Genomic DNA, 11,669 nt, shown 5'->3' with positions numbered 1-11,669 from the left:
ACTAACTTTGCACATTAATCCATGGGACACACACAACAGTTAATATAAACTTTTTATTATTATTATTATTAAATTCTATATCTAACTTTACTTAATGTTACAAATAAACTATATTCGACGACTACACTAAGTTACGCGGAACTTATACTTTTTAGATTCTACTTTTTATAGCAAATATTTAATATTTGAAATCTCGAGTGACGCGGGTTCAATGAATATCAACGATTCAAGGATATCTGCCGTTCCTCCCCGAGTCACATATATTTATAACCTTGCATTTTTGGATTACGTGCATGGGTAGCATTAGAGTAGGGGAGTTAAGTGCAAACCCTTGAGGTTGAGCCTGACCAATAGGAGCCCGCTAACGAATGCCGTAACGTATTAAGCTGACCACGTAGGCCCCGGCGTACGTGACTTTTAATAAGGCTACATTTTCATGTATACCATTTTATCTTATTAGGTATATTAAGCAAATTATTTTATCCTAAAATTAAAAAAGAAGAGAGAGAGAGAATGTTCAAGAATTTATACTAACACCCTAAATAACTTTAATAAGCAATTTCATAAAACAATTATTAATTTTTTATACGAATTTAAATTAACTCGTATCCAACGATGAAAGTTTCTTCTTTATCGACTGAGATTATAAAATCAACGAGTTTAATCGACGGCAATACGCAAGCCGTCACAAAAGCCTAAACGACAAAGCGCCCGCCCAATGAGAGTCTCGCTCCGTGAAAAAAGCCCGCGAATCAAAGAGCGACTCGCTTCATCGCGATGGGTGTATGTATGAGCACACCCCTACCCGCTCTCTGATTCGCGAGCCTTTTTTACCGAGCGCGACTCTCATTGGCGGGCGCTTTGCCGTTTGAGCTTTGTGTCACGGATCTCGCAGAGCGATATTTTATTTTTGTTGATCTCCCCCTGTGCCCATAATTTTTAATACCTTTTTATCCCATGACCTATGAACCTGGCTTCATAAGAGATATACGAAAAACATAAAGTAACTTTAAAGTAACTAAAATTAAAATTACAAGTAACTGAACAAATCGTAACTAAGTTACGTTACAAGGTGCTACGAAAATCTCAACGAAGTTACGTTACACGTTACGCTGCAAGTCACTACCGAAAACTGGTTAAGAGTTGGGTAACAAGGAACTTTGTTATTTGCCTATATTTCAATTCTGGTTCTGGAGAAAAAAAAATGCAACAGTTGATATCACTGTTTATAATACAAACTTGGAAGAAACAAATAACTCTTTCTCCTTATAAATATTCTTGATGTGAATTAAATCAGGTAATTTATTCGATGAATTTAAATAAAATAAATATCAAAATCAGAATATAGGAAATTTGAATATTTTGACTACTCTATTTGAATATCGCAAATTTATCGAAATTTATTCTTTAGCGAGGTCTAAGCCACATTAAAAAAAATTACTCTTATTTCTTTGAACCGCTGACCATCAAAAGGGGATACTCTCGAAATGCTGTTATTTTAGTTGGCCCCTGGGACGTATTTTTTTGGGTCAAATTTAAATTTTTTAATAACATATCCCTACATACCCCTACAATAATAGGAATTTTGTATTAAAAATTTTAAAAGATATGCACCATCATAAACCGAAAGTAACGGTATTTATAGAATTTTAAAGAATTGTCACTAAAAACTCATAACGATTTTTATTCTTTTCATGGCGGAAATCAGATATTGAAAGTTTTAAACCCTTCGGGAGTCCCGAAGCGTTTGAAAATTATGAGATCTAATTAATGCCATTAGAAGAATAAAAATAGTTATCAATTTTTAGTGATAATTTATTGAAATTCTATAATAAGCGTTAGTTTCCTTATTTATGGTGCGTATTTTCTGAAATTTGTATTAGAAAATTCCTATTATTGTAGAACTTATGCGGAGTTGAACGCAAAAAATTCGAATTTTGCGTTGCAGAAAAAAGTAACATTTTCTTGATTATATCGGAAGCTCATTAAGTCATCACATTTATTTATAGGACTAAAAATATGCGCAATAAAATTCCCTATTGGGATATTTAATTCAAAAATTTAAATTTGACCTGTAAGTGAACGAATTATTTCTGTCTATAAATATTCTCACAGTGCTTTTGTAAATCTACTCAATTTAGACTTGTTCATGTAATTTATTTACAGCAATGAAGTTAAGGAAATGCAAATTCATAAATCGAATAAAAAATAAGAAAATTATTATCTTTTCGAGAACTGAAACTTCCGTAATTCAAGGTTTAAAAGAGCGAGAAACAAATTAGATTTGACGCCAAATGCTCTCTATTATACCAGAAATGACCAAATTCTTACTTTAACAGAACACCCAAACATATGTATATATAAACTTTTGGTAGGGAAGTTGTTGACGCACCTCATGCATCTGAGTCCTGATTAATATTTTTTTATCTTGTTAGGCTCATTCTCAAGGACTTTAAATGCTCTTCATCTCCAAATCAAAAAAATTCATTTTCGCTTAATTGCAAGTGCTGATAACTAGAGAGCACAAGGAGGTAAAGCTGGAGCTAGAGCGCGCAATGATTTGTGCGCATTCAGATATTCGGTTGGTGACACACATACCAATTTGTTTTAACTTTTGAGATTTACAAAAAAATCCTTGACCATTTTCTTCACTTTTCAAATGTGTTAACTTTTTTCTGCGGCTTGAAAAAGTGCGAAGTACCTCACGAGGATCAATTTACTAACACCAACAAGACCCTGCACAACAAATTTTATGCCTCATTAACAATCAAAAAAAGTTTTAGCGGTGTACTGCTCGGACTGTATCTTGAAATTTTACGATATTAATTGGGACTTAAGATACGTAAAGACTGTTACCTCCCCACCGCGTTGCGCGCTCGCGTTATCACTACTTTTTATTGAGCGTAGCAGAATTTTTTGGTTATGCGAGATAGCAGCATTTACAGTACAGTGGAATGAGCCAACGAAAACTTAAAATATCAATCAGGACTCGGAATACGAGAAAGGTATCGCCAGACCCTTCCTCGGAAAATTTATAAATTTGTAGGTGTTCTGCTAGAATAAGAATAGTTTAATTGCTGGTTCAATGGGGCGCATTTAAAATCAAATCGAATTGTTTATTCGCGACTTGATATCTTTGATATCATGCATGCATGAAGTAATATGGTTTCTATTATATGTCTTCAATGTAACCAATCGTATTTTCTTTAGGCTTTCTTTTTTACATTCTCATTTATGAGTGTAATGTAAACGTCAACATTTTCGATCTCTGGTTTTTAACGGATCATTATGTTCTGTCACGCCCAGAAACCGGAGATCATAAAACTTTATTGAAGTCTGTCTGAATGCCTATCTGTATGTCTCACTGTATGTCTATATGTCTGTATGTATGTCTTTCTGTATGTTTGGTTACCTGAATGTTGTAACCACGCTAACTTTTGAAGGATTTGTCCAATCGAGTCAGCCCTTAAAACACTTCTTAAGGTTCCCAAAATGAAGGTTAAGTTCGTTAAGGACATGTGGTACTACGTCTTGTGGTCAATCGGCTACAGTTCCTCCGGATTTTTTTTACAAATATGAAGATTTTTAAAAACTGAATTCGGAGATGCTATAAAATATCATAACGGACGTCCATGGACTCTTTTTTGAGGGATAATGACAAAAAAGAATGTATTGTGGTACCCAAGAAAAAAGAAACGATTGAACTGGAGCGCTTAGAAATGTGTATTTTAAAATTTCAAATTGACAAACTTGCATTTCAATTGTTTTGGGACTCTTTGAATTGGTCAGCTATTTGGACTTACTTAAATCTGTCAAGCCACATTCGGAAATGTACTCGTTCTATAGTTTTAAGACATTCTGAATAGAAGAACATAACCTCAAAAAACTAAATTAAGTTCAATTCGTGATTTACGATTGACAGAAGAAACGCATTAATCGTTTCAAGTTCTCAATGAAATGTAGTTTGAAGGATGTCAAACTGAATCGAGAAGAAGTGCAGGTTCCCTTTTACAGAAACGAATCTGCATTATACAATTGATGTGTGATGAAGTCCGATGAATTGTATAATGCAGATCACGCTCTTCATTATTTAATTTTAGAGAATGGGAAGTGGCTGCAAGTAAATTTGCATTGGAAAAAGCAGATAAGTTAGGGACTGTCCACTGTAGCCAACTTGTGCAACCAGGTAGAATTTCTGAGTTGCATTTTAATTTGGACTTAAAACCAATTTTAGTTCTGTTTTTACTAGTTCAGAACAATAAGTGAATACAAAAAATTAATATTTTTCCGAAACTAAGTTTCAATGTAGAATTTTTATCGTATTCAGTGAACAAAGAACATTTCCTGTTAAAACTGTTTTTGTCAAGAAAATAATTATTTTACTATATCATATAAGTTTCAACACGCCATAAGCTAAAATTAACTTTAGTTAATGTATATAGCAAAATATTTGGTTCAAAATATGCAAAAAATATTAATTATAGACGATCAGAAATGAAATATGAATTCTAGCTTATTTTTTAGGTTATAATTTTTGAGAAAGTAAATATTCCATGTATAAATTTTAAAAAATTTATTTCAAGTTCACTTTTATGTCAAGGTAAGTTAATTGAAGCTTATAATTTGTTTTAATATATAATATACTAAAATAATGATTTTTTTGTTGACAAAAACAGTTTTAAGATAAATCGTGCTTTTTTGTTGTATAAGATGAAAATTACACATATATAACACTTGATTTCCAATAAATCTTAATTGTCTTCGTTCACTTCGTAGTTTAAACTATACGAAATGATTTTAAAAAATGGCCGTTAAGCTCAAATTCAAATGCATCTTCATAATCCTACCTGCGGTTTCGCGAGTTCACATTCTGGCCGCATTGAAAAAATTGATGGCGTATTGAAGCGCAGCGGATCCCAATAGCATCATTACGATTAACCGTCGTTTTTTAATCGATTTCAAACGACTTGAAATACGATTGAAACGTGGCAAATCGTTTCTGGTTTCTTGGGTGGATACAAATTTAATGATGTGCATTATTTTGAGGTTATGGTCATTTTTCAGGTCTCTGTCATTCCGACAATGTAGTTCCTGTCTTACCGATGGTGTCGGTAAGCATTTTAGAATAATTATGTAAGAGAATTGTAACACACATAACATCAAAATATACACACACGTTTTTAGCAAAACCAAAATTTGTTGGAATTAACCCACAAAAAATGTGCAGGGACGTCTGTTAACATGTTCGCTATCATTTCTCAGATATCGAAGACAAAATATTTATGAATCTATGAAAAAATCCGGGGGAATCTAACACTAATAAAATCAATACTAATTCCTAAGCGCCAACCAAATTAATCAAATTTAGCAAAATAATTTTTTTTTATTAACCCACAAAGAAAGCGTGCAGCGACGTCCGTTAGCATGTTACTATAAATCACAGTTTTCGATTTGAGTTAAAAAAATTTTTTACGGTTTTTAGCAGCCACATGCAAAATCTATTACTAAATAAATATCCTATATCTTTTTAAACATTTTTCACATGTGGAATATCTTATTATAAGTTAATGTTTTAGATAAAAGGATTTCAATTGGAATACCTCGCTAAAGTGCCTGAAGTAAAAGATACAGTCCACAAACACTCTTTGCTTCATCATCTTTGCCATATTGTAATGGAAAAGTTTCCGGATTCTACTGATTTGTATTCTGAGGTAAGTAATGAATACCTAAAGTTCTAAAATTTTCTGAGATCCTTCTTCACTCCATTGGGAATCGAACCACAAAACCTCTGATTTCTGACCAGGCTCTTTTTCAATTAAGCTATTAGAGGGATCAGAATAAGAACTCTTAATTCAAGAAAATAACGCTAATTAATAGCTAGGTGTTAATGGTACAAGTAATCATTTTAAAGGAATTTGTTATGTTATCAGGGATGGTACTTCACCGACCGTAGACAACCCTCCAAACCATGAGGGCAGAAAATCTACACAATATTGATCAATACGGTCTACGGTCGGTAAAGTACCATCTCTAATGATATAACAGGTTCCTTTAAAATAATTACTTTTAAATATATAGTTAGGTCATGTACATTATACATAGTTTAACTTCACAATTACATTAAATTACAATACAATAATACATTATAATCACACACTTTTAAAAATATGAAAAATAAGAACCGCTGCGGCTGGTTCAGAACAACAAGATCTATGTTTAACGCGTTCTATCCCTAAGATCTGAACTGAATAGCTAGCGTAAAGCTTGGAATTTATTTTAACATTTTTTCAGTAAGCGATGATATAAACTTATAGCAAGTGAATAAAAACATTGTTCTCTTCAAATGGTATGAGTTGGCAAGTTGAAATATTTTAATTTATAACGAAACTATAATCCCATGCTTTTTTGAAACTATGTGGGCCAAAGCGAGATGTAGAAAAAGCATCCAGGCCAGAGTCCCTTGACCCAATTTGTGTCACCACCTTAATATATATATTCTTTAAACTTTTTGTTTAGGTGAACCGGTTTGTCATCATAACCACGATCTGAGTTTCAAATCATTTGCGATGATGTTGCAACAAAATTACGAGCATGGTATTGTTTGAAGTTTGTCTTTTACCGCTGTCATACTTAAACAGCTGCCGCGAGCATTGTAGGTGAAAAAAGTTACCTCTGGATGCTTTCTTAGAGCTACCATCAGCCATTCCATAAATTTTTAGTCTCTTGCTTTCATTTAGAACAATCATTTTTTCTTTTTATTATATCTTAAAAAAAAGAGTTCTGAGACGTCCGTTATAATATTTTATTACTTCTTTAAAGTCAGTTTTTAAAAATGTCCACTTTTATATAAAAAAAGCCGAGGGCACTGAACCCAAGAACCCACATGACAAAATATCACATGCCCTTTATAGGGTTAAATTTTGCGCAAGTTGTTGATGTATAATTCCCACCACATAATTATGTCTGTGTGTATATTCTCTATGATCCATTATACGACAGCCATCAATAATGTGTTCGATGGATATATTGGTATCTCCACATAATTGTCACCGGTAAACCACGCCTTGACGTAACACGTGTTTGCGATCATTTCTGGCGCTGATAACTTTGTACTCAATCGCAATGATGATGTCTTGCTTTTCTGGATACATTATACCCTTTCTCAGCCAAATATTGAATGCCTCACTATGTACTTTATGTTGATTAAACATTTTGGGGTGTTCGCCGTGGATGGCTTTCTGTCTCCATTGAATTTTTAATTCATCTGCAGAGGACGAATTCAAGGGTGTGTAATCAAGATCCAGTTTACAGATGGTGTTGTAAAGCGTAACATGTCGCTTGCTGTTAAAATAGTCTCGCAACTGTATAACTTGTGACTTACACAGTTTTTTGACATCTACAACGCTCTTACCTCCTGCATGTTATGGTGGAACTACTTATTCAATCACTGAATTTGTTGTTGTACTATACATTATGTGCTTCGTTATTTATACGCGGAAGATTCGGTTTAACCTTTCTAGGTCGGTATTAGACCATTTGATGAGCCCAAAAGTGCACGTGAGGACAGTAATGCAATAGGTGTTGATTGCTCTGATTTTGTTTGCCAAATAAAGAGAATTCTTGAGAATCCATCTGAGCCGTGTAGTGAAGACAATCATCAGAATTTCCTTATCTATCGTATGCTGAATACCCTTAAATTCAAGAATTCCCGTATATTTATGTGACTTGCGCCCACCTATTGCCTCGATGCTCTTTTAGAACTTGTTGCCTAACTCTGCGATCCCTAATTCCCCTCTGGTTAGTTGCTCTGTTGCTTCACGTCATCCATGGTCAGAAGATGAGTCACTTGATGACGTTCCTCATTATCATGCATTCTGAACCCGTAAGACATGCTATTTATTGTTGAACCAATGGGTTCAGCGCTAAACAGAACTAAAGTGACTGAACTAGTCTCCTTGAGAAATACTCAACGTAACACGTATTGATCTAGTTATCCTTGGTTTTCAATGATAAAAATACTTGATTTTTATACCACAAAGCATCATCGCACGGCCTAGAAAAATAAAGATGCATAGGAAGGTTTTGTAAATTTGTAAGACTTGAAGAAAATAGTCGTGCTACACGGAAGGGCATTCCTTGCTTGTAGGCAATGTATGCCATGTACAAGTTCCTTTGATTTTCACGAGCTTGATTTATGGAAATAGCGTCTAAAAAACCTTGCCAACTTAGGATGCACACTCGGCAGGTACTTGTACCAGAAGTTGTGCACCATGTACGAACTTGGAGCTTGCCAGTTAATTGCTTTTTTAAAAACCACTAAAACATCAAAAGCTGTGATGTTTGTCAGCTTCATTGCAGGGATATTGCTTTCCCTTGCTTTCTTCAGTTGGAACCACGAGATGTCCAAATTGCATCTGTTCATTTTTCCCCAAACACCCGATCAGTAGTTAGTCATATCTTCCAATTGAGGGACTTCGTAGTGTTGCTGGTTATTTTGTTTTACACTTAGTTTACGATAAAACCTTCTTTCATCTGTCTCAAGGGTTCGATTTCGTAGCCTTCTTGCGCTTCTTTTCTTGTACCGACAAAGTCTGGCAGTGAGAGCATCCAGTCTTTGCCGTTTGGAGTCTATTATCTCATCCAATATTAATGGTGTTGATGTCTCGATGTACCGAGGATAGATGATTTTAGTAACATGGTTTATTAGAATTCTGGTTCTATTTCCTTTTTTATATTAAGTCAATCGACCCAATTTGCACCTCACTTTGCTAAAATCCATATGGTTAACACAGCTGTACAGTATACAAGAGTTTGCACCTCTACAGCAGTTTGTGTTGCGTTCTAATGCATAGGCAAAACCTAGATGTTGAGATGTTCTGTTAGTTCACGCAGACCATTTGTGAGCTATAAATGGCCTGGATTGAAGATCGGAAAGCTTTCGATTCGACCTCCCATAGACTTACGAAGGTGGATCAAATATAAACCGGAATTTTACAAATACTTTTCTTAGCCAATCGCAAGCACTCTCACAGTGTAGGTTCTTGTAATGTAGTGTATTAGGAGTGGGTAAAACGCTTGGTGAGCTGTTTGACTCAGTCAATTCGTCAGTACAGCTATGAGTGAGCAACAGGTTCCAGCGTCCGTCGCACAACGGGTTATAATAAAGCTTTTGACTAAAGAAGGCGTTAAACCGTGCGAAATTTTGACTCGATTGAAGGATCAGTATGGGAATGATACTCTGTCTAAAACTCAAGTGTTTGATCGGTCCAAAAAGTTTAAGAGTGGACGAGAAAGTGTGGAAAATGTGAGTCATAATCGACGTCCAAGATCAAGTGTCTCTGGCGATAACATTGGTGCAGTTCGTGACCTTACTGAAAGTGACAGGCGATTCACTATTCATGAAATCGCTTTACATGGAAGCGCTCAAACAATCATTAAAAATCATTTTGGTTTCAAAAAAATGTGTGCCCGATGGGTCCCGAAGTTATTGAACGAAGATCAAAAAAACATCCGACTGCGAATCAGTAAGAGACATCTGAATCGATTTCAGCGGGAGGGAGAGACTTTTTTGAAGCATATCATGACATGTGATGAAACATGGGTGCATCATTACACTCCCGAGCCCAGACGGCGAGTAAGTAATGGCGAAGGAAAGACGAAGCCGGTCCTGTGAAAGCCAAAACCCGTCTCTCAGCCGGTAAGGTCCTCGCGACCGTCTTTTTCGACTACAGAGGAGTGTTGCTCATTGATTTCCTACATGATCGACGTACGGTTAACGCTGCCTACTACTGCCAGCTGTTGGAGGCAGCAAAAGCCGCTTACAGAAGCAAAAGACGCGGTAACCCCATCAGAAACGTCATCCTTCTTCATGACAATGCCAGGCCACATATGGCGGGTGAAACGAAACAAAAACTGGAGTTGCCGTCCCAGTAATACTCTATTCATTTGGAGTAGTTCCATGGACGAAGAACGAGCTCAGATCCCTTGATATCAGGACAAGAAAGGTTATGCACATGAACAAAAGCATGCATCTTAAGTCTTCCGTTCCACGACTGCACATCTCACGCCGTCAAGGTGGTCGCGGAATATTGAGTCTTGAATGTCTTCACAACAGGATTATTCTGGGTACAGCACACAGAGTTGCAAATGGAAGAGACCCTCTTCTTAAAATGGTCAGGAATCACGAAGAAGTGGGCGAAAGAGCGTTTCTGTACAAAGCAACGGAGGAGGCTGCTGAAACACTCGGACTTGACTTCAGTATTAGGGGTGAGCAAAATGCATCAAATCTAATCCATCTCGAGTACTCACTCCTGAAAGCCCGGATTAGGAAAGCACAAGAGAAAAACTTTCGTGAACAGCTCCTCGATAAGAGGATGCACTGGATCTTCCACATAAATGTGAAGGATCAGTCAATGTCTTGCAAGCTAACATTTGCTTTTCTTAAATCGCCCGGATTGAAGTCTAGTACGGAGGGTTTCATTTTTGCATGCCAAGACGGTGTCGCTTCCACCTTAACATACATAGTCCTTGGGTCGCTATGTGTTCTTAGGGTGTACGAGGATTTTGCTGGATCGTCGTATTGATTCCTTTACAGACTGTAACCACCTATCTCACGGTCTCGAGACGTGGTTGCGGCTGAAATTTTACTGCGATTTCGCTGGGAGCGGATGCAATTTTCCAGATTAGCACCCGCTCCCGGCGAAATCCTGCGGTGGTCCTTATGATAAATTTTTTAATTTATATTTGTAGTTGCACGCAGTACGATGTCACCTCACCTGTATATATGGAACTTTATATATTCTTTATGTTCTCGCCTCAGGCTGTGTCGCCATGTCTGGGAGGTATCTTCGTAATGGTCTTACCATACCTGTATCCATGCCTCCTAGATATCACCGTGATGTGTCGATCCAGTAAAAAAAGTTAATCATTGATTCAAGTTAAGAAGAGTAATTGTTCAAACAATTTATTATTATTTTTAAGTATATTATCTTATTTTCTTATATTATCATTTTTAATACTTTCTTTTTTTCAATTAAAATAAGGTGAAAATTACTGCAATTTAACAAACCTAATAGTTTAAACAAACTATGCTTGTTTACATCTATCTTCTCCTATAGTAATGCTGCACAGTTGCGGTTTTTTAAAAATAATATCCACTTTTGTTCGCTTTGCAATTAAATTGTGGTGATAATTGAAGCAAATTAAGAAACAACATTGTTTCAACAATTTTTTATTACAGAGCCACACGAAAAAAGAAGTGTGCGGATCTAGTAACAAGACACACGTATTCCCATGGATTTTGAGGCGCCTGAATTCAAATTCGGTATCAAAAATCACCCATCACGTCATGGTTGAGCCATAACCTCAAAAAATGACGAAAAATCATGCACTAAGACAAATAAATTTCAAAATAATGCCAGTGATGCAAATTTTTAATTCAAAAACATGTCGACAACTGTGAAGTATCAACCCATGCCAGATAGCAACTTAATTAACATAACTTTACCCAACATAACCTGACCTCACCTAAACTGAATTAACAGAAATTTATTGAACTACACGTAAAGCTCTGGAAGCATATTTTCCCAGTAGCAAATGTGTGGTACATCGAATGGGTCAACTCGAGCCTAACCTAGAAATAAATCTAACCTAGCCTAACCTAACCTAAC

General features: G+C 35.8%; 1 protein-coding gene across 2 annotated transcripts in view; it reads left to right on the top strand.

Annotated features, from left to right (window-relative positions):
- Positions 1 to 11,669, top strand: part of LOC117177864 (FH1/FH2 domain-containing protein 3) — a 917,724-nt gene that overhangs the window by 827,727 nt on the left and 78,328 nt on the right. For both annotated transcript variants that reach the window (XM_033368897.1, XM_033368896.1), the window contains exon 14: positions 5,577 to 5,711. In XM_033368897.1, coding sequence (XP_033224788.1) covers positions 5,577 to 5,711 — 135 coding nt within the window. The remainder of the gene's footprint in view (positions 1 to 5,576; positions 5,712 to 11,669) is intronic.

Source organism: Belonocnema kinseyi, chromosome 8, assembly GCF_010883055.1.
Source record: "Belonocnema kinseyi isolate 2016_QV_RU_SX_M_011 chromosome 8, B_treatae_v1, whole genome shotgun sequence".
In the NCBI taxonomy this organism is placed as follows: domain Eukaryota; kingdom Metazoa; phylum Arthropoda; class Insecta; order Hymenoptera; family Cynipidae; genus Belonocnema; species Belonocnema kinseyi.
Note: the sequence above shows the minus strand (reverse complement) of the source record. Positions and strands in the feature narration are given on the sequence as shown.